Here is a 27,262-nt window from a genome sequence, read left to right as displayed (position 1 = left end):
GTACTTGTTACTGATTTTTCCTTTCTCTAGCTGCAGACCAGCAATAGTGACTCTGCCAACAGAGTTCACAGTGCAGCTGGGAAGGTTAATTTCTGTGTAGATTTTGAGGTTGCTGAATGATAACTCTCAGAGCTGGCATGTTGGGGCTTTTTAATGATTCTTTTTTTAACCACATATTCAGGACAGGTTAAATGCACTGCTGGCTAGCTCTTGATTGTGCCACTCACCTTGATTTGAGTGCAGAGCCATGTTATTTGTCAAATGCTGTGTTTATATTCTTGCACTTTATGCTTCAACTCTTTGCTCTGCTACCATAAGTTTATTAGATTGTATCTCAGAAATTAAAGAAACTTGCATGTGCTTTATGCTGTGCAATTAAATGAACTCACTGTCAGCCTCTAACTTCAGGTCCAGTTCCACAACATTTATTCTATTTAAATACAAAGCTGCTCTAGTTAAATCTTCTAAAATAGGCTTAACTGGGTTGTTTCATGACTTTCCATAAAATCTATACTTGAAACCACATGCAATGTGCTTTTAATATCTGATGTTCCATGATAGCTTACATCACACATGCAGTTTTTTTCTGTAATACATTTTTCTTTACATTTGCAGTAAATAGCATGAGACAACAATTTTAAAAGGTTGAGTTTAGTATTTTGAATTATTACATAAAATTGCAGAGAATGTTCTGAAGGGAGTAAAAATAATTCAAAATATCTTTCATTTTTAAAATGAATTACAGCTGCTTTAAGTTTACCTATAAACCTAATATCATTAAAAACAGAAAAAAAAAATTTAGAAAGGTTAAAAGAAACTGGAAAGTTACTTATTTTTTCATCATCCAGTAGTTAATATTGCTGTTTGCTGGTTTAGATGAGACCAGTCTAAACTGATGCTTTGTAGAAACACCTTGTAAATACTAATTACGATTCTGTGTATAAGCTTTTTTGTAGGAAACGAATATATATTTTTGAAACGAATATATATTTTTGAAATGAATATATATATTTTTGAAATGAATATATATTTTTATAGGAAGGTCAACCACTTTCTTAATTTTCTACAAGTTCAGGATGATCCTATTTCTTTCACTCCTTCCTGTCTTACAAGTTTCTTTTTATATCAATGAAGTAGAGCATGCATTTATCCTTACACTCCTGTAGAAAGAGAGCAGGCAGAGTTTCTTGGAATTCTGAAGGTGAGAACCTGTAATTCCCATTGCCCTCGTATTTTTTCATTCAGATACAGAAGTGATTATCAAACCATGACAGGACACAACTGAAATTTGCTGGTTTCCATAGAAATCCCTTGGTTTGTGATAGCTGGGCTAGCAGACATCTCTACAAACAGCTTGTTAAGTGCTTGTGTGGGGGAGTGGGGATGGGAAGGAAGAAACTTGACTGCCTGTTATTTGTGTTTTAATACCTTTCTTATGTGAAAGCCAGTACTCATCTTCAAACTGAGCTCCCACAGATCTGCTAATCAAAAGTAGGTCTTGGTGCCTCTGAGTACCGGTATTTAAAAGCTAAATGTTTGACCATCTCCAGTCTTGTTTTAAGTTCTTGACAGTGGTGTTCCTGTAGCACTGGGATGGGTGCTCTGTAGCAGCAAGTATTGTGAATCTGCCCTGCTGGCAGAAAACACCAGTTATTTACTCAGGAAAATAGAGATGCAACAGGGAATGACTTGCAATAATCACAAAATAACATGGATTATGCACTCATAAGTCCCCCACCATCAATGATTTATAGTTCTCCCCAACACAGTTGGAATTTCTTGAGCAGAAAGGCTGCATCCAAGCAGGAAAACACTTTGATCATTTCAGACCTGAATCATGCTGGAAGTTGTGTGAAGTTTCCATATTCATTGAGCATGAGGTTTGCCAGCAGATCTGCGTGTGAGCTCTCATTCTCACTGGATGTGCCTTAACATGAAATTACAGGCACACTAAGAAATAGTAATGAGCTGCAGCCTGCAAGCATTCTTCCTTAAAGAGACATTGTCTGCATGCACAGATGTGGAAATGGGAGGGGGGTTTTAAATCCTGGCTTTTCCCCATGCCATATGGAGCTTCTTATCAAATGAAAACACGGAATCCTTAAGTGAGACCCTGCTGCATTGGGTGTGGAGCCCAGCAAACCTCTGGCTGCATGGTTGAGGTGGATCCTGGGCTGTGTTTGCAGTGCCTTTATCTGGTGCCTGCAGTGGGAGCTGGGTTTGTCATTCATTCCTGCTGCCCTCACTGAGCTGAGTTTTGCTCGGGGGCGTTTCATGGGTGCAATTTGAGCTCACCAATAAGGGGTGACACTGCTTATAAAGACTGTGTTGTAGGCTACTTAAAATTAGGAAAGCATTTCCCTTGGGTTTCCTGCAGATGGGCGTCATCTTTGCAAATTTCAAGGGAGAGGCAGACAGAGTAAGGAGAGTATCTTTTTTTGTTAGTATGTATTTAAGGATGATGGGTGTGACAGAAGTGATTCGACCTAAATGTACCTTGACTTCCTTGCTTGAGGGTGGAAGGAGTCTGCTTTTGTATCTATTCCAGGCAAGCAATGAGGTAGCATGGACAATATTTCTGCTGTTTCGGGGACAAGGAAGAATCTTTTCTGTCCAAAACCGAGTTTTGCAGTCACTCTTAATGCTCTTGAATAGGAAAACCAAACACCTCCTTTCAAATTTTTTTTTTTAATGTATGTTATTGGAGCAGAGAGAACACATTCAGAGTTTGATGGTGAAGTTGAGTGTGGAGACTTTGTGTGTCTGGTAATTTATAGAGGGTGTCCTTCCTTCTCTGCAAGTCTGTAAGCACCCATATTGTGTGGCTGAGATGTCTTAATCATTTTTTGCCTTACTTTTTGTGTGTGGACCAGATAAATGATTCTCCTGAAAACTGGCAAGAGAATTCCACAGTGTTTTTCCAAATTGCTTTAACACCTTCTGTAAGGAGCAAGTGAGTGACTCAAATCTTAGCTCCTGCAAATAACTCTTCACCATCCCTGCTGTGCATTGCAGGGGTTGGGTGATATCTTCAGTGAACACGGAGCAAAATCTTGTCTGCAGTGGAAAATTTTGGATGTTTTTAGTTCCTTTTCTAATATGCACAGGTTTGGCAATGCTAAAGTATTAAAAGCACTCAAACTTCTGTGAGGTTTCAAGAGGAAAGTATTTTAGACATACAAGTGGATAAAGACAATTTCTTAAACCTCTTGCTTTAAAAGTGCAGGGGCAGCATCATTGTGTCTTTCACTAATGAAGTCCTCCCTGGGAGAGAAATCTCTGAATTGTTACTTGCTCTGTCACATTGTTGGTGACTTGTTTCCCCTATCACTTACATAAACCAGCAGGATAAACAGGCACAGGAAATGGCTGGGAATTGTGCATTGTTGGAAGATGATGTTAAGTACCCGCTGCTGCTGTGAAAAATACTCAGTCCAACTTTTTAAAGAAGATTGGACTCCTTCTGCTTGTTTTGTCATTTTAAGCATAAAGGATAAGTTTTTCTTGTAACTCTGGAAGGGGAGGTGTGGAATTACATCAGAAAATTTATTTTTTCCTTTGAACACTCTTTGCCTGCTGAGTGATTGTGTTGGAATTCCTCTATCAAAAGGGTTGCTCTGTCGACAATTACCATGATCCTTGTCTTCATCCCAGCTTTGAATCCACTGGGCTATTGAATAGGCAAATAAAACCGGCTGGTTCAGGAAGATGAAACAAAGTATCTGCCTCAATTTCTAATTTCATTAGAGGGAAGAAGAGACACGTAGACATCAAGAGGAGGGGACGAATCTTTGTGCTCACCCCCCTGCCATGAGTGAATTTGCAGGAGGATCAGCTGAGAGCAAGCCCCAGCCTTGCTGCACGGTCCTTCACCTGCAATGCAGTGCTGGGCAGCTGCAGCTGGGTGCTGGAGGCAAATCCCTCTTCTCCTTCACTCTTGCACAAAGCTTTGCTGCATTTGAGGAGAGCCAGCCCCTCTGCCTGCTGCTGATGTCCCCCTGCTTCCCCAGCACTGTGGTCTCTGACTTTTGATGGCTTTTTCGAAAACTATTGGGCTGTCTTCAGGAATATCTTTATCCATGGGAGGCCGTGCTTCTTGCAGGTAGGTTCCCCTCTTTAATTTTGTCTTGAGAATTTGCAGCTCTTCAAGGAATAAGGACTTTTGGGAGGGTCTCTCTAGATGTGGATTCACACGAATTCCATAGAAGACTTAGCATTTTACCTTAGCTTTTCTGTTTCCACAATGTCTTTCTTAAGTAAAATGTTGCTATGTCGTTGTGGAGAGACCCTGCAGATCCTGTTCATTCTGATGATTAATTAGCACAATGAGAGAGCAAAAGGAAAAGGTGTTCACGGTGTTCTTCTGTAGATCAGAGGTGGCTAGAAAAGAAAAAAGTACCCTAGAACACTTGGGTTTTAATGTGTAAACAATCATTTAGTATAGGATTTTTATATACTTTATCTGCATTTTGCGATTTTGACAACAGCTGTTTCAGCTGTCATCTCTAAATCCCGGGCATGGATTTTTCTGCTGTCTTTAGCAGCCTTTTGTGCCTTTTAGAGTACTGTCTTTGTGAGCAAAGCAGACAGATGAGGCTTGTGCTTTTGTATATAATTTTTCTTAGGTATTAATACATGTTCTGCACTGATTGATTCTCTCCTAATCTCTATCTTGGGCTGACGTGGTCATTTCAGGGGAAGAACAGGGTGGTGTGTAATAACATCAAACAAATTTTCCCAGGAAGGCAAAAGAATGAGGTGTATTTTGGAGGTGATTTCATAAAGGAAATAGCACTGTAGAGATGTGTGTGTGACCTGAATTCAGCTTTTTTACATTAGCTGGTATCATAGACTCTAATGTAGAAGTGAAATGCTTTTGGATCCCCATGAAAGACTCAGCTGCAGACTCCAGGGTGTGTCGTGTGTGAGACTGCCAGCAGCAGGATTAGTCAGCCCCTTAGGAGGGGCACAGAAAGCTTCCAGGAGAATGGGCTTTAGTGCTTCCAGTAACTTCTTCCTCCATGCATGGAATTGCTGTTACTGAGAAGCACTGGGACTGCAGAATGGTGTGATGTGTCTGTCTGCATCACTGCCACTTCAGGGCAATTCTCTTTAGAGTCCTTTTTAATCCCTTACATCCTGTGCAGTTAAAGAAGTGAAAATCCTGAAACAGCACTGGGGAGAATTACTCTTTACTACTCAGGCTATATGTGAGGTTCCTGGCTTAAAATCTCTGTCCAGCTCCTGTTCTCTTTACCCTGTCTATAGGATTTGTTGTCTATGAGCATCTAATCTCCCCTTCAACCATTCTGTCTGTGGCCATTTCTTGCCTTTGCTGCCTGCTCTTAATTTGGGGATAATGTGTGACTTTATTTGTATCTCAATTGTCCCCCCAAAAAATGCAGCAATTTTAAAGAAGCTTTTTGACCTCTTAGACTTTCTGCACCCCCAACTGCAGGTTTCCTTCTTCCTACCCCTGACTTATAATTCAGTGACTAAAAAGTCTAAATACTAAATATCTCAGGGCTGGATCAAGCTGCAGGGTTCTTAATAGGAGTCTCATTAGCTTGGCAGTCTTTGGTTTATGGTTTGAGACCACTAAGCTGCTCCTGAATTTAAAAAAACCTGCAGGACTTACTGACAGCAGCCTGAAAGTAAATGTCTGGTGGTGGCTTGTGCCTGGTCATGACCTTTGTAGCTCTTCCTTGTTTAAATGAACTTGAGTTGGGGATTTTAAGTGGCTGCAAATTCAGTTATCATCAGGTTGGAACACAAGATTTCTCCCTTTTTATGGTGTTTAAGGTGGCTGTAGTTTGAGTGTGCTAGCAGGGTGTTTAATGGGTGAAGTCTCAGCAGAGTGCATGTGTAGTAGGTCAGTGCTGAACATTCATTCTACTCTATAACTGTTCCAAATGAAAATATTACATTTCCCCCATGGATTAAGATGAGTTAGTACAGCCCTGATATGATGTGCAGGAGTCCAGCTCAGGACTAAACTGTGAAAATTGCATCTGAGGGCCTGCCTATGTTGCTGACACAGCCATGGGGTGGGCAGTTCTTCCTCCTTGCAGCAAAATGAGCTGAATTTGAAGGAGGGTGCTGGAAGGCACCAGTGTTATCTGCTGCTTCCCTGCAACAATAGTTTCAATACAAGAAACTTCCGTTAATTCACTGCTGGGAACTCTCTGTGAGGAATGTTATCTGAGCCTGTGTGTCATTGCTCTAGTGAAGTTTGCTGCCCACTTCTTTGGACAACTCCAGCTTTTTTTAATATCTCGTGCTTCTGGGGAAAGGGAACTTAATGTTGATATCTTGCAGTACTTTGCCCTTAAATCCTGCCAAAGCAAGTGGTCTGTAGGCATTGTTTTCGTTACAAATGTTTGCTTTGTACAGGGGTATCTTGAATATTTGTAGGCATTTCGTTGTTCCCTGTAACGCTTTGTAAAGTAAATAAATTACCTGATTTTGGTATTAGCCTTTCATGAGCTGTTTGGCTGTGGTCAGTGTGATGCCATGACAGAGCTGAGGTATGGGAGATGTTTTATTTGGGGAGCACAGGCTGTGTGTGAGGGCATGGAGGTGGCCTTTGCTGACATGGCCTTCACAAGCAAGAACTCAGAGTAGCACGTTTGATGGAAAGTTAAACACATAAAATGAACACTTCTATTTATTATTGTGGGAGTGGAAAGCCTCCACCACCTCAGTGCCTGATTCCAATCCCTCTGCAATCACAAGCTCTCGGGAGGGTTTACTGAACATCTGCTCTGTGTCCTCCCACTCTCCCTAGTTCAGACAACTGTAATAAACTTTGGGTCTCGAGTGAAGAGATGAGCTAAAAATGCAGCCAGCCCCTTGAGAACAGGAGAAATAAATGTCAAGATTAGGGGCTCTAGTGTTCTAAAGTGTTAGAAGGAGAAGGAGTGTTAAATATTCATTTGACCTTGAATGTCAAAGGAACAAACGGCCACAAGTTCTAAAACCCTGGTTAACTTTTTTTTTTCCCAAAAGAGAGTAAAAACTAATTGATGTTAGTCTTTAAAATAAAATCAATCAATATTTAAATTTTCAAGTTTTACCTAGGATAACAAAATATAAATCTGCTTTAGAGAAAGGCAGAGAAGGGGTTCAGAGGCTAATATTTTGGTGGGATCACTAAGCTTTTAAATCTGTCTTGTTTGGACTTTGCTTGGTTCCTCTATGCAAGCAGATCTAGGGCATTAAGGTGCATTTCTCACTAGTATGCAAAAAATTATTTCTGGCTACTTTTAGGTTAGCAATAAAAGCACTGCTGGTGTTCTGTGTGCGAGAGATGTGCAGTGTGATCTGTGTCAGAGATGCAGTGTGATCTGTGTGTGTGTGTGTGACATGCAGTGGGATCTCTGTGTGTGTGTCAAATGCAGTGTGATCTGTGTGTGTGTGACATGCCCTGTGATCTCTGTGTGTGTGTGACATGCCCTGTGATCTCTGTGTGTGTGTGACATGCACTGTGATCTCTGTGTGTGTGTGACGTGCAGTGTGATCTGTGTCAGAGATGCACTGTGATCTCTGTGTGTGTGTGACATGCCCTGTGATCTCTGTGTGTGTCAGACATGCCCTGTGATCTGTGTCAGACATGCAGTGTGCTCTGTGTCAGACATGCAGTGTGCTCTGTGTCAAACGCCCTGTGATCTCTGTGTGTGTCAGACATGCAGTGTGATCTGTGTCAGACATGCAGTGTGATCTGTGTCAAACGCCCTGTGATCTCTTCCAGACCCGACACCCAGCACCGCAGCCTTGCTGCTCAGTCCGAGAGTGATCTTCCAGAGCAAGAGGAGGAAATCCTGGGATCAGATGATGACGAGCAAGAGGATCCAAATGATTACTGTAAAGGTGAGCATTTGCCTATTTAAGATGCATGATTTTCAATGCAATCAAGGAATCCCCTCCATTTCCCATTTGCTGTAGAGAATGAACATAAACTCCCTCTTACATTAAGAGTACTTTGAAACTGAATGATGATAATAACATTTTTCAAGCCAACATGAAATGGAGAAGGTGGTCTCCAAGTTTCCCTCTGTTATCAGTCAGGATTTGAGTTGCAGAACTGTTTTTAATGCATAATTTTAAAGCTGTTAACTTTTCCTCTGTGCCAGAGGGCTTTCAATATTGATAAAAGCAAGTAGGCATCTAATTCTTTTTTTATTTCAATGTAAAAGGGACAAAAATCTTTTTCATATTCTTTGGGTTTTCTTTTGAAGATCAGGTCATTGTCCTGATATCCATTCTTCAGAAAAATTTGTTTCTGCAGATAGCCTTCCCCTGTTTCTCTGAGCAGAAATGAAATATAGAGCAAATGAAAACACCAAATCGCAACAAGTTCTCTTTGTTCTGTTTTCTGCCAGTTCCATCTTTGGCTTTTCATGTTTTTGCTTCTGTGATGGAATCCCCATGGACAGTCAGTAGCTTGAGAGATATGAAGGGTGCAGAGGAGACTTTCCTGTTTTCAGTGGCAGAGTGCCTTCCAGTCAGGAAAATTGCAAGGAGAGCTGTTTGGATCTTGGTTGCAGTTCCAAGTCCATTTCCAGATCTTGGTTACCTCTTTCATGTTCTGGGCTCAGAGCATACAAAAGCAATGCTGATATTTAGCTGGAAGATTCTGTTACCATCACAACCTGTGTTTTCCACAGCTGGTCAGCCTAGCGGACTTGCAGGTGTTTTCACTGAGGAAATATTTAGTGGTGCTGCAGTGATTGTGATGCTTGTTCCCCACACCTGCTCTCTGGTTCCTGTGTTTTTCCAGGGGGTTACCACCTCGTGAAAATAGGAGATCTCTTCAATGGACGCTACCACGTGATTCGGAAGCTTGGATGGGGTCACTTCTCCACCGTGTGGCTGGCCTGGGACATCCAGTGAGTGCTCCTGTTCCAGCTCCTGTTCCTGCCAGGCATGCACAAACCTGAGCAGGAAACATCCTTTTGCTTTTAGATAAAAGCACAAAGCATTAGCTGTCCACATCCCAGAACAGGAGTTTCTTCTGATATTGTGCATGCAAGTGTGTGGGAGGGACTTAACAGGACAAACCATATCTGTGGGAAGAGTTGTGTTCAGTCTCTGACCTATTTTTCCATATTTTGAGAAATGACTAACACAAATCTTTTGTTAAAAAAAGACTCAAAGGCAGTCCTTTGAGTGTTTAAACCTTATTTTTCCATGATGCATGAAATAAACTCTCTAGCATGCAAAAGAGTTGGGATAATTCTGGAGAATAAGTTCTTTGTATGAGCATTAACAGCTCCCAATTTACTTGCCATGTGTGCACAGAGGGAGGAGATTTGTGGCAATGAAGGTGGTGAAGAGTGCAGAGCACTACACAGAAACAGCACTGGATGAAATCAAATTGCTGAAATCGGTGAGTGCCTGAGATGGGCTCAGTTTTATTTTACTCTTTTTTTTTTTTTTTTTCCCATTTTGGGGAGTTTTCATTTGTCACATGCTTGATACTTCCAGATCATCAAGAATTTGTGTAGGAACCAAAGAGTGCAGTGGATCTGACATCACAATAACCTCTTTCTCTGCAGGTCCGCAACAGTGATCCAAATGATCCCAGCAAAGAGAGAGTTGTTCAGTTATTAGATGACTTCAAGATTTCAGGAGTGAACGGTTCCCGTATCCTTTTGTGGAATAAAAGCCAAGAATTGAAAAGATGGGAGTTTCTTGGGCAGCTGCCCTGCTTTGGCAAGCAATGCCCAGGCATCCCTTTTCCTGCCCAGGGAAAGCTGTAGGAGGATCTGCCTCCAAACTGCCTGCTGAGCTCACATCCAGAGTGATGATTCAGTCTGGTGTCATTTGTGTCAGCACTGCCTGGTTGTGCTTTTCATGTTCTGCCACCAGTTTGTGAATCAGGACTGAGTGGCTGTGTCAGAGGTACCCCTGAGGCAGGAGAGCCCATCTACCTCAACCCCTCAATTCTGCAAGCAGCCTGTTAAGAACCTGTTATTTCAGTACAGCATGTTAAAATCAGTAGCTGAAAATAGCACATGAGCCATCTATAACTTGAAAATAAGCTTGGTTATCTAGTTATGGAAACATCTTACTTTGTAATTTATCAGCATTGTTAGGATGGTTGCAGTGTATTGCTTTGACAGTGGGAACAGCCTTCTCAGAGGCAGTGATTTGTAACAAGTGCTAATAATGGATCCTCCAAGTTTGAAAGTTGGACTTTTGTGCATTGTTTTCACTTTGAGATAAGTTAAATTTTATTTCAGTGAGAATTGCTGGGCTGCTTGAGAGAATTGAGCTGCAGATTATAGAAAGTAGACCCATAATGCATTTTCTCTAAATTTTTTTTCTGAGTAAATTTTGATTTGAGCTTATATTTTTTCCACTCTTGTGAAAGTGTATGCTTTCTGCCAGTGTAGATGAAAAGCACCCTAATAAACTCATAGAAGTTTGGCTTCATTGTACTGAATATGTCACTGGAGTGACTGTGGCTGTTGAGATCTTAGAGCTCAAAAGCAGATCATATAAATATATTTGAAATCCAGGCTTGTCAAAAGTTTGTTTGGCTGGTAAAGAGGCAAAGGAGGGCAAAGAAAGTGACTTTATTGGTCTGAAGATTACTTATGAAATGGAAATTTTATTATCTTTTCAGGTAATGCTCGTACAGAGAGATCTGGCATTGAGTTTTGCCTGGGGCAGAAGCGTAGGCTGTTCCAAAACATACAGTAAATAATAATGTGCATTTGTGCAACTGGCTCCCACTCAAAGCAGGAGGTTGCTACTGCTGCAGTGAGACCTTTGTGCAGCTCCATCCCTCTGTATTTTATTTTATTTTATTTTAGGTAATGACACTGTTGTGTAGGATAGAATGATGCTGTTGAGGAAGGCAAGCTGTGTCAGAAGGATGAGGGTTCTTTAACGTAAAGTGCCCAACTGGTTTGGATTTCTTTTGGTTCTCATTCCTGGGAATTTGGGGCTCCCTGTGTCTGGATGTCCGGGTTTTTCCTTGATTCAGTTCCAGATATCTGTATGGTGTTTGAGGTTCTAGGGCATCACCTCCTGAAGTGGATCATCAAGTCAAATTATCAGGGTCTTCCTCTCCCTTGTGTCAAAAAAATCATCAAACAGGTAAGTTCCAGTTCTGACTGCACTCTTCCTCTTGACCCAGTTAAAAATCTTTCACTGCTCTTTCTCAAATCCAAGGAAACAAAACTTAAAAATCCATGGTATCTCCTTCATGCAACAAAATATTCTTGGGTTAGTTCTTTTCTCTACTGTAAGCCCCTTCTGCTGCAGATAGTTGTTTTCTGACACTTCAACTGTGATGGTTTTTGCTTTTAACCTCTTCTTACCTCAGTCATTCCTCATAAGTGAAGTATTTTTTTTAAGGATGTCACAGTAAGCACAGTGCCTGATGATGGGAAGAGCAGGAGAAACTGGTTCTCCCTACTGGGTGGGAGCCTAAGAGAAACACCTCTCTACATGGGAGGTGCAGGGGAGGAGGAAAGTGTGATTTTATTGTGGAGTATTAAAATTAGATTTTTCACCTGTGGTAAGTTAAGCTCTGAGGGTAAATAGAGTATCTTTAAATGGGAGCTAAAATCTGTATGCAAATCTGCTATTGTGGAACTGGGTTGGAACCACTGATCACACCAGCTCTAACCTGGAGCATTCTCAGACACACCAACCCTTTCATTGGCCATCCTAGGCACTTTGGCATTTTCACTTTGCTCTCAATTAGATTGTGTAATGGCTGACTTCCTTCTCCCTTGCCTGCAGGTTCTTCAGGGTCTGGATTACTTGCATACAAAGTGTAGAATCATCCACACAGATATAAAGCCTGAGAACATCCTGCTGTGTGTGAATGACCAGTACATTCGCAGGCTGGCTGCAGAGGCAACAGAGTGGCAGAGATCTGGGGCTCCCCCACCATCTGGCTCTGCTGGTGATTTTTATTTTCTTTTTTTTTTTTTTCCCTGAAAATTGATGCTGTTTCTCCCACATACCCCCAAATCATCACTAAGGAAAACTTCCTGAGTACAGTGGAACAATAATGCAAGTAACCTTTGAAAACCTGAGTGTAAATTGGGAAATTAGTCATAAATTGTAACTCAGATGATGGGGAAGGCAGTTTGTGTCAGAAAACAAGAGGGAGGATAAATGCTCACTGGAGCCTGCTTTTAACAACAGCTATTAGAGAATTCTGTGAATTCTGTAATCTGGCACTGGTAAAGTCAGTCTTATTTAGCACAATGTTGATGCATTCAATATGGAACTGGTGTAAAAATGTGGCAAAATTCTCATATTTCCTTCAAAAGTTTATTACCTGTCATTGCATGATGCTGGAAATGCATTTGATGAGAGTTTCAACAAGATGAGTTACCTGGAAAACGGTAACAAAACCAGCTGCCTTGACATGCAAACATCCTTAAAGATCTGAGGGCAAATTCTCTTGTGTTCCTCCTCAGAATATCAATCTGTAGTTGTGTGTACTTTTCAAAAACCACTGCAGTGTGTATGGGAAGGCTCTGTCAGTCATGATCTTACAACACCAACATTGAGCTGAACTGATCACAGCATACCTTAGCTTAGGGAAGCTCCCTTAAGTTTGGTATTTTAATGCTTTGATTTACATTTTCATTTGGGTAGGATGCATAATACATGCAGTAAATGAAGCTACGTGGCAGGAAGTGTTTGATATCAGTCAAGCAAGTCTCCTGTCTGAAACTTGAATTATGCATTTGCTCATTTGATGTTTTTATCATTTTTTTACTGTTGTGTTTTTGTAGAGAAATGAGCCTTCAAGATCACATTCGCTGATATCATTAAAATGTTGTTATCAGACCACATAGGAAAAATTTACCTTAACATCAGAATGCAGTTGCAGTTTTTGAGTATAGCCATACTGATTGACTGATCTTCCTTTCTCTTTCAGTGAGCACTGCACCACAGCCTAAACCAGTAAGTGAAAAAGCTTTTACCTGTAAGTATGCATCCACTGGTAGTGTCTCCTGCACTGTTTCATAATCCAGTCAGCATTAAGAGAGAGCACTCTGATATCAGAAGAAAAAAGTGTCATTTGTGTTTGGCATAGGCATCAGGTTCCATGCTGTCTTGGACTTGTAAATGGTATTAGTTCATTTATCACCAGAACAAGGAGTTCTTGTGGTGATCTCAAGGTCTGTTGAGAAAATGACTGTTCTGTGGAGTCTGAGATCTCCCTCACTTGGAGAATAATGTTGGTTTTTCAGGTCAGGGCAAAAATGCACTGGTAAGAGCCACAGACAAGTGGTTCAAAACCCAGAACAGCTGCTTTTTATCTGGGAGAGGAGCTGTCCCCAGCATGTTCATCATAGACTGTTTCCTCAGCTCTAAGATAAATTAAACCTTGGTGCATTTTAAATTTATTGAAGTATAAAATGTTAAGTCCAATTTCTCCGCTTGCTTCTGCGTAGGCTGACAAAATGTCAAAGAATAAGAAAAAGAAGTTGAAAAAGAAGCAGAAAAGACAGGCTGAGTTGTTGGAGAAGCGAATGCAAGAGATAGAGGAGATGGAGAAGGAAGCAAACCCTGAGCAGACACAGCCTGAAGAGGAGGAAGAAGCTCAGACTCCTGTGGAAATGCTCATAAAAGTCAGCCCATCAGAGGAAAGTATCAACAAAAAGCCAGGTATGGACCTAAAGCATTGCCAGCATGGCATGGACTGTGTTGTCTCATGGGTGTGAGGAGGGTGTACCTTTAGCAGAGGTGGCTGTTGTCTTTTCACCTGGGAAATCTCCTGTTCCAGGCCGAGTGAATGGCTGTGTTCAGTTCCATTTACATACTCCCTCCCTCTCAGCCTGCCCTTGAACATCTTCCAGCTATTTATTAAGACATATCCTGCTACATTCTCATTTTCCCCTCTTGCAGCAGAAGCCCTTGGACAGGAGGGATCTAATCTCATGGAAGGCAACGTGGTGGAAAAAGTCGCTCCAGAAATCAACTGCAACGGGGTGATCCCCATGACAGAGCTGACAGACTCTGGGAACGAGGGCTCCGTGCGCCTCGAGGACGACCTGCACAACGCCAATGACTGTGGCAATGCCTGTGACAATGCCCCTGACACACGGGGCACTGAGAACTCGCACGGCTCTAATTACACCCAGCACAACAATGACTCAGAGGCCAGGCCCCAAGAAGCAGTGTTGGACTTGTTTGTGCCCTTGGTTCCGGAGGATTCCATGGTGTGCCAGCCCATCCCCAGCCAAGAGCAGGCGTTGAACGAGCAGGGCATCAACAATTTCCAGGAAAGCATCAGGACAGAGATCCCTTCAGAGGATGAGAATGAGACTAACAGCCCGACAGACAACAAAGGTATAAGAGGAATCTTGTAAGGAAGGGCTCCTTGATGTGGGAGATTTCTTACAACGCTTCATCATATGAACAGAAATGTGCATTTTCTAGGCTGAAGTGATCAGAACCACCTGTTTGAGAGTTTCCCTTCCAGGAGTAATTAACCTGACAATCATACTCCAAGTTGTTTGCTGTTTGTAGGTGCTGGTTGTAGTTGTACCTCAGTTTTGACTTTGGAGTGCTTAAATATTCCTACTTTGTAAAAACACCTGTGCCTTTGGTTTTCAGTGGAGGAACATTTCCTCCTTTGAATCAGGTGCTGCTTATATGATTTCCATTAAGCCTACAGATTGTCATTTGCTGTTAAATTGGGGGATAGGTATGATCAGTGTGTTCTGACATTTTGGTTCTTAATATGGAGCAAAGGTAACTTATCTCTGTAATTCAAGATGGGTAAATGTTTTCCCACAAAACTTTGTTTTTCCCAGTGTAGGGAAAGAAACCAAATTTCTTTAATGCTTTTATTTAAATATGATTTTCTTCAGAGTGGAAAAATTGTGTCTTGTAAGTTTGGGAGAAAATAAGGCATGAAATAGTGTACAGCAATTGAAACACATTCCAGGTGTGTGTGTGTTTAATATGAATTGGTAAAATTGTCCATTTTTGCATCTTTGTATCCTTGCCAGGTGATAAATATCTGCTTGGAGAAGGAGGGTAAAACTACCATTTGTACTTACTAAGAAAAAGTATTCTAGCATTTTCTTGCCCACAGTACCACTAGGGGAGTTATATGGATGAAAAATAACAAGAGAAATTTGGATTTTGAAACTTGAACTGCACTTTGCTGGATGCCTCTGCTAGGTTACTGACATCTTCTCACAGCCCTCTCCCAAATTTACAGCTTCAAACTCTCCCAAATTTTTGGTTCAGAGGTACAGCTGGATGCCATTTAGTGACTCAATACTTTTGTTCTCCATTGTGTCACTCAATTTTCCCAGTTTTTCTTTTAGCTCTTGTAATTGTATTGCAGCAGTAAGTGACGGGTATGCCAGAAAGATGCTGTAATTTGGGGACCCTTCCTTCCAAAATTTAGGAAGGCTTAAGGGGGGTTGTGGGGTTTGTTTTGTTTCTGGCAATGCCCTTATTTCAACAGGGTTTGTTTATTTTTTTTTTAATATAGACAGGCTGTGCAAAAATGCTGGGAAATAGTCAGTGTTGCATATGCTCATTTATCCTTCTGCTTAATGACACCAGTTGGGTCTTAATGATGTTGTTGATAGTGCAGAGTGATGCTCATTTTTATACCCAGGCATCAGGGAGGGAACAGTTCTGATCCATCAGAAAAACTTCCTTGCTGGGGAGAGGTTGATGGGATTTGGGTGACAGATGGTGACACTGCCTGTGAAGCTTTAATCAGCTGTTGTACACATTGCCTCTAGGAAAATCAGCTGCTGGGAATTTCCTTCTTAATCCTCTTGAGCCCAAGAATGCAGATAAGCTCAAAGTGAAGATAGCTGACCTAGGAAATGCCTGCTGGGTGGTAAGTTTGGTCTTTTCACATTGACTTTTTAAAGCTGCAGATTCAGTCAGTTTGCCAAGATGGAAAATGATTTGTAAAACATATCCTTAGAGCTGGCTGTGAAAGCAGTGACAGTATGAAACTATGACAGGGAAAAAAGGAGGGAAAGCAGGGACACAAATAAAGAAATGGCTCTCTAAACACAAGATTTCAGGCCATGCTTTGGGTGCCTCACTGGCATTTGGTTACTTCTTACAGGGCTGAGCTGTGTCACACACAGAGTGTAGAAATCTGCTCTGGGAAACTGCTGAAGGAGTTTCTGAGTCTCCAGGAGAGCCTACAAAGTTACAAACAATTGCTCTGATGTGCTGGTTCTGTAGCTTGTCAGACCATTGCACATGAAAGAGACTCACACAATGAAACTCCCAAGTTTTATTCTTTGATGGTTGTGCTGTGCTGCTTTCAAATGTTTGATATTTCAAACAGAAGACATATCTCTTTTTACTTGGCTTCTAAAATGGCAAATCACTTCAGATCTGTTGGGAGAGATGAGTCTCAGCTCAGAATTGCAGTCAGGGTGGCAGTGCCTGGCAAGGTGATTTCTCACCTTGGTGTTGCTCTAAGGTAGCAGGACCATGGCCTGTCTGCCAGGACTGGGCAGGAGATGCTGCAGAGTCTTCCTTTATTCTGCTTTTGTGGCTTGCTTTCCTCTGAATTGCTGGGCTGTTTCACTTGGAGGAATATCTCATGTACAGCATTTAAACAGCACTTACAGAATATAAGGAAATAGGATGTATAAATACAAATGTAATAGTAATGAGCTTTGATCCACTCCAGCCTTCCAGGTTGTTGATTCTCCTCTTCAAAGCAGTCTTGAGCTGTTAATAAAACATTTCTTCTCCTTAGCACAAGCATTTCACTGAAGACATCCAGACAAGGCAGTACAGGTCCCTGGAGGTGCTGATAGGGTCAGGGTACAACACCCCTGCAGACATCTGGAGCACAGCCTGCATGGTGAGTCCTGCCAGCTGGGACCTTCCTGCTCTGCCCTCTGAGCTGCTGAGGGACTGGCAAAGATCCCTTACAAGTGTTCAGTCACCTTCCAGACTTGTTGAATAATAGATTTCCACATCAGAGTTGGTTTGTAAATTTATCTTTTTTTTCACCACATGTGGCTTCCCTTTTGAAGGTTTTGTTGTCCAGCATCAGCAGATTTCAAATATGACTGTACTTTACTATCATGCTTTCTGGAAAAACAGGACAGCCAGGCAATTCTGAACACAATGCCTTTTTATATTAAAAAAAAGCCTTTCTGCTGCATCTAGCACTGATTCACAGTGCCTTCAGTAGCATTTCTAATTCTAATCATCCTCTGCAGGTTTGAAATTGATGTTTAGTCTGAGTAATGCTGAGATGAGGAAGAAGCTGTTCCTTTAACAGCTGCCAAAAGTAGAATATGACAATGAAAAAAATCAGTCAAACCAGTTACTGCATGTGCCTCTTCAGTGTCTCCACTCTGTCTCTTCTACAAAACAAAGTTTGGGTTTCATAATTTAAACTTGGAAAAATAGACATTTTTGCTGTTTGGAAAACAAGCTGGGATTTTGACGAGTGAGGTAAAAGAAAATGCAGAAGGGTCTTGTTTTCTGTGCAGAGCATGTGGCCAGAATTACACAGAATTACACATTGGCACCAGCAAACAATGGAAACAGGCACACTGTGTAATTTTTTCTTTTCTTAAAGAAAATTGAGAATACAGAAGGTCAGGGGTGGTACAAGTTCAGTTGTACTGAAGGTCAGTTCTGAGTACAAGTGAATAAGGGGTGAATGTGTTACAGAATTTAGGAGTGGTGAGTTGAAATGAGTGCAGATGTTTTTCTCATTTAAAACATGTTTTCATCTCTGCAGACAGATGTTCAGAGATTAACTGTTTGAAAAACATGGGAAAACTGGGGAGAGGGAACAATCCCAAGAAACCCCAAGCAAAACAAAACAAAATAACCAGCCCCAGAAACTATAGTTTGGACATGGTGTTATTTTTGCAAAACTCTGAAGAGGAGGAGGAAAGGCTAAGCATGTGAAATACCTTAACTTTGTGGTTAACTGGTGGCCCTGCACCCAAAATTCATCCCAGGTGTGCCTATGCTGCTTCATGCAGTTTTGAAAGCAGTGCAAAGTCAAGGCACAGTTCAGGCTGTAATGGGATATTTAAGATTATAGCTGTTTACTGGAGTTTTGCAGGTTATTCTTTCCCACTGCTTTGCTTCTGGCCCACAGAGATTTGCAGAGTCAACCTGCAGCACATCTTACAGTGTTTTGAGGTGATTTAATGTGCTCATTTCTGTTTGTTCAGGCCTTTGAGTTGGCAACAGGGGACTATCTGTTCGAGCCTCACTCTGGGGAAGATTACTCACGAGATGAAGGTTTGTTTGTCTCAGTTTTTCCTTTCTAAAGTGGGACTTGAAATCCAATGGTTGCCTCTTCAAAACGAGCCTTGTCTTACAAATCAGCAATGCAAAAGCTCCTTGCAAAAAGATTATTTACCCAAATCAGCAGCAGCTGTGCTCAAGCCTCTGCAGTAAAGCACTGTGCAATGAACTCCATGCTCTTGTTCTGGTGTTTTGCATTGCTCTTGCTGCTGGAGTCTCTACCTTGTGTCTCAAACTGATTGTGCCTCAAATTGCCTCTATTTATTTTCCCCTTGCTCCTTGTTTTTGTTGTTGCTTAGTGTAACCTGGTTTCAGGTGGGTCTCCAAAGTAATTTTTAAGGGATAGTGTCTTTATCCTTATATCCCAGAGCATGAAACTAGCATAGAGAGGTTTTGTGTGGATGAATCTCATTGTCTTTTTGGTTTTTTTCACATGCAGATCACATTGCATTGATCATAGAACTTCTGGGGAAAATACCTCGCAAGCTCATTTTGGCAGGAAAGTATTCCAAGGAGTTTTTCACCAAAAAAGGTAAAAGGAAACAAAGCAAATATCACTTTATCCCCTCATCCCTTGCCCAAATACACAGGAGTGGCTTGCTGGAAATGCCTGTTAGAAATAGATGCCAGCAAAGATGGCATCTTTGAGTCTTTCCTTTGTTTTATGCAATGTTTTATCAGTAAAACTGCAGCTAAATGTAAGGCACCTTAAGTAGTGCCTGGCCTCATGAGCCATGTTGCTCAGAGCACAGAACATTAGCATAAAGTCCTGAGTACCCCAGAAATGTACTGAGTCAAAAAATTAGGTTTTGACCTAGTTTAATAACTCTGTTTATAAAAACAAGCCCTTCTTTATTAGTAGTGTGCTGCTTTCTCAAACAGGCTCCATGCATTGCATGTACCCCAGAGTCAGTGGCACAGTTTATCTGTCATGTCAAGCAGCATAACTGGTGATTTAATGAAGTTAATATTTGCTGATAGGGGATCTGAAATAGCAGGAGGTGGAGAAAGAGCCCTTTGAGGAAGTACATTTCTATAACAGGCTTCGAAAGCAGATAGAAAAGGGGATTTAATATAATTGACTTCTCCCTTCAGCATGCCCTAGCAGTTTGTATTCCCTTGAACAGTCCCTGAGCTCAGCCTGTCATGTTTAGCTGTTTAGCCAATTTTACTGAGCTGCTCTGTTCCTGTATCTTACACTCAAACCATTTGTCTTGGTTTTCAGGTGATCTGAAGCACATCACCAAACTGAAGCCCTGGGGCCTTTTTGAAGTGTTGGTGGAAAAATACGAGTGGGCCCAAGATGAGGCAGCTGGATTCACAGACTTCCTACTCCCTATGCTGGAGCTGATCCCAGAGAAAAGAGCTACAGCAGCAGAATGTCTCAGGCACCCCTGGCTTAACTCCTAGAAGCTTCCAAGCAATGCCACAACGTTAAACTCTGGTTTACAGCATAGCCTACACACCCAGCTGCCCTTTCCCAGATCCATTTTTCTCCTTGTTCACTTTCAGTGTGGAGTTCTTCCTTCAAGGCTTCCAAGATTTTAGATAAATCTAACCTGTTCTGCTGAGTTTGTTTGTGTGACTTAATGGGGACTCTCCTCAGCCAGTGGGCATCATCTGTGTTTTTGCCTTGATTGGGCTTCACCAAAGACTAATTGACTAGAATAAGAGATTTTTCCTCAGTCTCCTCACTGTAAGCACCATGTGTGACAGGTGTGAGCTCACCCCTGCTCGGATATCTCCCTTAGCTAAATTCCAACTCTCCTTCCTTCCCATGAAGATCTCACTGACTCAGGAGTCAATTTTCCCACTGTTGATCCAGTAGCTACTGATGGGGTGAGAAGTAACAGTTGGCATCAAGGTAGAGCAAAGACCTTGAAATCCTCCATCACTCTCTAGGTGTCTGCTGTATTCTGTATTCTTTGCTTTCCCCTCAGAAACGTTTATTTAGTTCTAGCTGCTTTTGGAAGAGCTTTTTAAACCTAGGTTTTAGTATGCTTTATTTCTTCCTCCAAAGTGCCCTGTCCATTTACTTTTTCTCCTCCCCCGTGCCCTTGATAGTCAGAATAGTTTCTGGGTTTGGTGATGTTTTCTACTCCAACACCTGTGACTAAAAGGTGACAGCAAAATCAGCAGAAGCTGGACCTGACTCAACGCACAACCCTCAGCAGACAGAGAGGTGCACCCTCAGCCTGCAGAGAGCCTCAGTGCAGGCACCTCTTAACTCTGAATTATAGTGAGCCATACACTTTTGGGGGTTTTTATCCCTTACTGGCACTTTTTTTGCCTTGCTTGAGGTGGTATTCATGAGAGATTGGCTTTCACTGATGCAGTCTGCTCTGACTTCTCATTTTTGACCATTCACTTCTTTTTTTTCCCCCCAAGGGAAGGGTTGCAGTGCCTGTGTCACAGCCATGCTGCAGCCCTGCTCTTTGAAAATCAACATTTGAAATTCCAGTGTAAAGATTTCTTTTAATTTGCTTCAGGTGCAGGCCTTCAGAAATAACTTCCCAGGATGGGACTGCCTTTTATTTTCTGGGCCATTAGCACAAGAAGAGAGCTAGCAGAAGTGGAAGTGACTTTTCCACATAGATACTGAATTAGAAGCTGTTTCTAGAGTTACCCCAAGTAAGAAATGTTCTATGGGGTTTCTATGTAAACTTCTCAGAGGGGGTTTGGATATAATGGGTTAAATGGATTAATTTTAATTAAAAGTTAAATGACTGTGGCATTTGATAGTTCTGTGATGGCTTCTTCTAGACTTGCCTATCCTGTTACAGATTCAGCGAATCCCACTCTTCTCTAAGAAAGATTTGGCAGCATTGAGACTTCAGAGTCACTTCCTCACTCTGGACCAAACAGGCCTTTGGATTTGTGGTGGCCTGCAGAGGGTGGAACTTGCTGGAGCCCATGCAGATGCTATCCAAGACCATTTCCATTGCCAAAGCTGCCAAGACCACTGTTCTGTGTCACTTCTGTGTGTGTGTATTTGGGAATTGTGGTTCAAAAGGGTCATTCACTCACAAACCAGGTCATTTAATCCACTTGAACAGAGTTTCTCCAGTTTGGAGCCTGATTTGGCTTATTTATGCAAATCATGCTGCATGTTCCTTTAGTGGCAATCAGGTTCTCTATGCATATAATAAAAAAAAGGCAGGTAGCATACCAAAAAGTGTTTTAAACTGCTGAGTTAACATTTTATTTTAATTTTTTTTCCTTTTATCTGGCATTTTCCAGTTGTGGGTCACTTCTGTATCTGTTACAGGAGCACTGCAGACAGTACTGGGTTCCAGCTGACTGTGAGGATAACATTGGCAGGGCAAACAATTCCTGTGGTCCTGAAAGCTCACCCAGTCCTGCCTGCTGGAGCCTGGCTGATGAAGGAACGTTTCCCACAAGGGGTCTGCACTCTTTGCCTGTTGAAAGCCCCTGCCCCTCCTTCCTTCCCTTCCCCTGCCAGCCCTGGCTGCAGGAGGGATTTTTACCGTGGCAGCCAAGGCTGGAGGCAGCCTGTGAGTGGCAGCCCTGCAGAAGCAGCTGTCAATGGTTTCATGATTCAGTCTTGTCCTCTCTGCTCGTTCACTTGGGGTCTGTTCATTTCCAAACTGCTGTGATGTGCTCACACTAAAGGATTTGTACTTGCTGTGTCAGTCTAAAACCTGAAGGAAAATACATTTTTATTCTTTCTACTTGGGTGCTTTGTCTTTTTTTTTTTTTTCCTTTGTGAAAGCCCTGCAATAAACAGATTATTTAATTACTGAGCCCTAGTCTTCATACATTCCCCTTGTAATTCTGTTCTGAGTCAGGGGATGGAATTTTCACTAGTGAACATTCAGCTTTGATTTCCAGAATGAGATTTTGTTGCTGGTGTTGTGATCCATTTTCAAAAGGGGAGAAGAGTAAAAAATAGGACAACTCTGCTGGAATTTTTCCTTTATCAAATACAGAGGGTTTCCTCTGCCCTCAGGAGAAAAGCACAAAACCCCAAAACACTGATATTTTGGTGTTTTTTCTTTTTTTTTTTTTAATTAATAAGTAATTTCCTTGAAAGAAGGTGTACAAACCTCCAAAAAAGCAGCAAATTGCCATCCTTGCCCTCTTGTCCCTCTTGAACTCTTATGTCCATTTTGGGCTCTTTCCACCAAATAAGCTCCACAAGAGCTGTGAGCCAAGAGCAGCCCCATGGGTGAAGAAAACAGCTGTAGAAAATCCACAGAATTTGGTAAGTTTAAGCTTCCTAGAAGAGTCACTTGAAAGAAAAGGGCTGATGGAAGAAGAGCTCTGGATGTCCCTGGGAACAGAAAGAGTAAGGCAGCTGTTGGGAAATGTAGTTTGATTTCAAATTTTATGCCTTTTTTTTTTTTTTTTTGGTACTTGGCAAGTGTTTGTTTTGGAGGCAAGCAAAGACAATTTCTTCTTTAACCACAAATAAAACCAATGTGACTCCAGCACCAAAATCAGCTGTCAATGCTTTGGTAATCAGAATACAGCAGTGACATTGTGGATGCTGGGAATGTTAAAAATCTGTGTGGGTTACCACTTACATGGTGATCAGCTCTGTCAGTCGTTTCCCTCTTCTGTAAAACAAAAAGAGGAGTGTAGAGTTAGTGTGTAAAACTGAAAGGATGAGTCTGTTTTGCAGGTTTGTTTTCAAAAAGGAAGATGTTTAAAATGCGAAGAAAGTCCCAGAGGCCTGGGAAATGTAATCTGGGTGAATTTGGGCTCCTGCCTTGTTCTCCATCAGTTTTCTGCTGCTGGCTCTCCCTCCCTACAGAGCAGTGTGTGACTGTGGCAGGGATGAAGCCACCCATCATCCACTCAAGCAGCAGCAATGACCTTGATGCCTTAAGGCTGAGCTTTCATCTTTTCCAGATTCTGTACTGTATTGGTATTTAACTCTGAACTTCACATAAAGCATTGGCAGGTTCTCCTCACAGCTCAGTCACACAGAACAATCCTTTTCCAGCCCCAAACCAAGGACACTCCTGCAGCTTCAGCCCAAAAAGTGCAAACAACAGGGAATGGAGAAGGATGGAACTGCAGAACCTGGAGCTGGAATTGGACAATGAACCCCAGCATGGAAATGGACCAAAACTTATAAAAGTTTGAAAACTCGTGACTCAGGGTCCATCTTGGGAGGAGCCACGGCCAGGCTCTTGTACTGCCCAAGGTACATCCTTTGAAGGCCTTTTAATATTTATTAAATGTCCTTTTATTAAAATATTATTTTAATAAATAATACGGATAATATAATAGAATTAAAGAGTTATATTAAATAATAATTATATTAAATAATGATAATCAATAATAATTATATTCAATAATATTTATATTCAATAATAATTATAATCAATACTATAATTAATAATATAATTAAAATATTATTTTAATAAATATTTATTAAAATTCCTACTTTATTCCCTTAACTCTGTCTGCCTCTGTTCCAGGCAGCCTCTCAAGGCACCACCCTTGAATCGCTGTTCAGGAGCCTGCAGGGGCAATCCCACCACACCCACCTTTATCCTCCACTTTGAAATCCGAGGGGAGGAGGTTGTCCTGCCGGTTGCCCAGCACGAAGGCCAGGAAGGAGAGGATGAGGGCGTCCAGGATGCCGATGATGCACAGGATGTAGGCCCAGCGCACGGTGCAGGCGCCCAGCGTGTATTTGTCGGTTTTGTCCCCGCACATTCTCCTCACCTCGGTGGAGTCCCAGCCATCGGGGTAGATCAGGCAGCCAATCATCAGCCCTGTAGCTGCAGGGACAGGGGCACACTCAGCTCCTGAGCTGATGATGATGATGCCTGAGATTTTTAGCCTTTTATGTTTTACATAAGTTTGTCCCTTTGTAGATTGCTGTAGGTTCTAGTATTTTTTCTTTCTTCCCTACCTTTAGGAATAGTAAGCTAACCTTATAAACACATTCCTAAATGTTGTTTAGTCTTATTCCAAGAAGAGAACTAACTTCAAGAACGTTCTCTTTTCCAACCAGAATCTGGACCAGACATAACAAAAGTGGAGCAAAAGAAACCCCTGGACTGCTTCCAGAGGGTCAGGGCCCCAGGAATTATTACCTAACCAACTAACCTTTTGACTGGACAGTGGATGATAAGTGCACTGATCTCCTAACCTTATAAAAATCGTAGAATTGCTATATCACACGTACTTTTCACCGTGTTGTTCACCTGAAAGCTTTCAGCTAAAGGTTTGCTTTTATACTCACCCCAACTGGAAAAATGCATTCTATTTTCCAGGCACCAACACTGAAGTGGAGAGAGCAGCTGGAGGAGCAAACATCATGCTGCAAACACACATCAGGTGCTACAGCCCTGTCCCTTGGAGGCGCTGGGGTTGCTCATCCCCGTGGGCTGTGCTGAGCTGCACAGGCAGGGAGGAGCAGGATCTGCTGTGCTGCCTTCCCCCGAGCCAAGGACGAGCAGCATCAGCATCTCCTGTCCCAGCGTTGCCCAGGCAACGTCTCTGCTCCCTCTGCACAGGGCCCTGCCCGTGGCACTCCAAGGAAATACCTCCAAACAGAACTGGAATGGGTTTAGTCTGAGTGAGTGCAAACCCTGGCCTAGCACCCTGCAGCCTATTCCAGCTCAGGGTTTGCCGAGGTGGAGCTGCTGTCAGCAGCAGCTTTGTGGGCAGATAATTCTGCTTGTTCAGCTGTGGTGGTTCCAGCAGCAGCTCCTGCTCAGAGCTCACACAAAACCTTGGGAGCTGCTCCAGCCTGGGCACGGGTTCCTTAGCACCTCACCTCACCTTTGCCACAGCAGCTGTGCCAGCAGGTTGACGAAGGGCAGCTCATGCCCCAGAATCTCAGAAGTGCCTTTTTCCCCCACTCAGAGAAATCTTATTTACTGGACAAGAACAATGACCAGGCTTGGGGTGAGTTCATGTGCAAGGTTTTGGGGCATGATTAAAAAAAGCCCTTCACATGCTCCACTCTCATGTTGGAAGTAACTGCTGCAGATGTGGGGCAGTCCCTGACTCCTGTCACACAAGAAACCAGCCCATGGTGGACAAGCAGATGTTTTGTCCCTGCCCCTCATGGGCATCTGCAGCCTTCTCAAATGCTCTTTGTCCCACACCTGTGCTCAGAAACCAGAACCCCCTTCTGGGGCACTGGCCTTGTCCTTTGCCAATGTTTTCTTTTCCCTTGGCTTGGGGACAAGCCAGCAGCAAGGTGAGCAGGCAGCTTCCTTACCTGCAGAGAGGATTTCTCTTCATGGAAAAGCAGTTGGATAACTGCACACAGAATAAATCTTCCCTGTAACTAACAGAGAAATGGGGGAAGTGGGAAAGAAATAATTTCTGTGAAATTGTGCCCTGGTTCAGAGCAAAGGCCAGGAAATTGATCCTCTCTTTGGAGGATCAAGTCCCCCCACTTTGTAAAATAATTCCTAAAATGCAGCAGCACCTGTCCATCTGGCAGAACTGCCTGGGACAATTTTCTCTCCCCCCATTCAGAACAAGAACAAAAAATGGAAAAACTCCAACTGCCACAGCAAAGCCTCTCTCTGCTGCTGCTCCCCAGGAGGCTGAGCTGCCCCAAGCTTCTTATCTAAATCTTTGCTTGAGCTCGATTATTTAGCTGGGAACTGAAGGAACCCCGCTGCCCCCTCCCACGGGTGGCCCCGGCTCACATCAATCATTCAGGAGCACCAGAGCCCTGGCTCGGGTTCCAGCTGAGCCAGGAGTTGGGTTACAGGTGTCTCAGGTGCCCTGGGGGGAGATGGGGAAGGCTTGAGAGCCGCGGGGATGAGCGGCAAAAGGAGAAAATGCCAGTGATGGTGCCAAACCAGTCAGCCAGCCCCCTCCTCGTGTTCCATCTTGCTCGTGCATTATTCCCCGAGCTCAGGGAATTTCTACAATGAGCCAGAAAACGTCACCGCTGTGTGCCTGCTCCGTTCCTGCAGGATCCCAAACACAGGAGAGAGCTCTGTGCCCTGGGGGGGGGGGGGGGGGGCGGGTTTGGTGCTCTCAAACTGATCCTCTGAAGCCTCCCTGCGGCTGAGCAGGAGCGGTGGCGATGGGAGAAGCTGCCCCGGGCAAGTTTTGGCAGCCACAAGGTTTGGGGCCTCAGGGTTTGGGGCCTCAGGGTTTGGGGCCACAAGGTTTGGGGCCACAAGGTTTGGCAGCCACAAGGTTTGGCAGCAGCACCTGGGGAAGCATCACCAGACATGCGGCGCGTCTGCTGCGCCTCGGCTGCTCTGGAAGGAGTTTTTTACTAAAAACTCCCCACTGGTAACCAGGAAAGGGGAACACATGGCATGGAGGTGACACTGGGGTCTCTTAACAAACCAAACCCCCATCCCCAGCAGAGTCGGGGGCGGAAAGGGAAAAGGGGCGGCCCCGGGAGCCCCCCCGCGCATCCCCCCAGCCCCGCTCACCCGCTGCCAGCTGCATCCAGGCACAGACTTTGTACACGGTGGCCGCGTTGCAGAAGAAGAAGAGGCTGAAGCAGAGGATGGTGCCGATGATGAGGAAGGTGGAGATGCCTACGAAGAACATGGCAGTTTTGAAGGCACTGGAGGGGATGGTGCCGAAGTCCAGGGGGCTGCCCTTGCAGATGAGCTCACCGGTGAGCGCGTTGCCGATGCAGTAGGAGAAGAGGCCGAAGTAGCCGGCCTGCGGCGTGTCGATGCTGTCGCCGATCCAGTAGGGCTGGATGAAGGTCACCACCATCAGGATGGAGAAGCAGAGCGTGAAGAGGGCCCAGAGCACTCCCATGGCCCGCGCGTTCCGCACATAATTGGTGTGGTAGATCCGGGCCGCCTCCTGCGCCGGCAGCAGCTTGGTCATGGCTGGGGAGCGGCACCGGCACCGGCCCCGGGGCTCCCGGTCCCGCTCCGACCCCGGGGCTCCCGCTCCGGCCCCGCTCCCGGTCCCGCTCCGACCCCGGGGCTCCCGCTCCGGCCCCGCCCGGCAGCGGCGGGACCGCCCCGGGGGGCGGTGGCGAGACCTCCTCCCACCCCCGGTGAGCCGGGGGGGACTCGGG

At 43.5% G+C, this 27,262-nt stretch overlaps 2 protein-coding genes across 6 annotated transcripts in view; one reads left to right on the top strand and one right to left on the bottom strand.

The window, feature by feature from the left end:
* The window catches only part of SRPK1 (SRSF protein kinase 1), a 23,346-nt gene extending 1,396 nt beyond the window's left edge, over positions 1-21,950 (top strand). For 2 of the 4 annotated variants that reach the window (XM_036398204.2, XM_036398202.1), the window contains 14 exons: positions 7,751-7,869; positions 8,780-8,888; positions 9,301-9,388; positions 9,558-9,645; positions 11,000-11,106; positions 11,758-11,923; positions 12,914-12,939; positions 13,434-13,647; positions 13,888-14,331; positions 15,750-15,850; positions 16,736-16,843; positions 18,183-18,252; positions 18,698-18,790; positions 19,484-21,950. In XM_036398204.2, coding sequence (XP_036254097.1) covers positions 7,751-7,869; positions 8,780-8,888; positions 9,301-9,388; positions 9,558-9,645; positions 11,000-11,106; positions 11,758-11,923; positions 12,914-12,939; positions 13,434-13,647; positions 13,888-14,331; positions 15,750-15,850; positions 16,736-16,843; positions 18,183-18,252; positions 18,698-18,790; positions 19,484-19,668 — 1,918 coding nt within the window. In that variant the 3' untranslated portion in view covers positions 19,669-21,950. Of the gene's footprint in view, positions 1-3,890; positions 4,103-7,750; positions 7,870-8,779; positions 8,889-9,300; positions 9,389-9,557; positions 9,646-10,999; positions 11,107-11,757; positions 11,924-12,913; positions 12,940-13,433; positions 13,648-13,887; positions 14,332-15,749; positions 15,851-16,735; positions 16,844-18,182; positions 18,253-18,697; positions 18,791-19,483 lie in introns of those variants that run through there. The other 2 variants (XM_036398205.2, XM_036398203.1) reach the window with 2 other exon arrangements.
* On the bottom strand, positions 21,435-27,262 carry LHFPL5 (LHFPL tetraspan subfamily member 5). 2 transcript variants are annotated; one of them, XM_036398207.2, is made up of 5 exons: positions 26,844-27,262; positions 26,655-26,762; positions 23,778-24,014; positions 22,806-22,838; positions 21,435-22,552 (listed from the first exon to the last, which is right to left on the bottom strand). In XM_036398207.2, exons 1-4 carry the CDS (start codon positions 27,064-27,066, stop codon positions 22,822-22,824), a joined length of 585 nt encoding a protein of 194 aa, XP_036254100.1. In that variant the 5' UTR covers positions 27,067-27,262; the 3' UTR covers positions 21,435-22,552; positions 22,806-22,821. The 2 variants fall into 2 exon arrangements, with proteins under 2 accessions (XP_036254100.1, XP_036254099.1); XM_036398206.2 differs by having other exon boundaries at positions 26,655-27,262.

Source organism: Molothrus ater, chromosome 25 (genome assembly GCF_012460135.2).
Source record: "Molothrus ater isolate BHLD 08-10-18 breed brown headed cowbird chromosome 25, BPBGC_Mater_1.1, whole genome shotgun sequence".
In the NCBI taxonomy this organism is placed as follows: domain Eukaryota; kingdom Metazoa; phylum Chordata; class Aves; order Passeriformes; family Icteridae; genus Molothrus; species Molothrus ater.
This window is presented reverse-complemented; position numbering and strand designations above follow the sequence as displayed.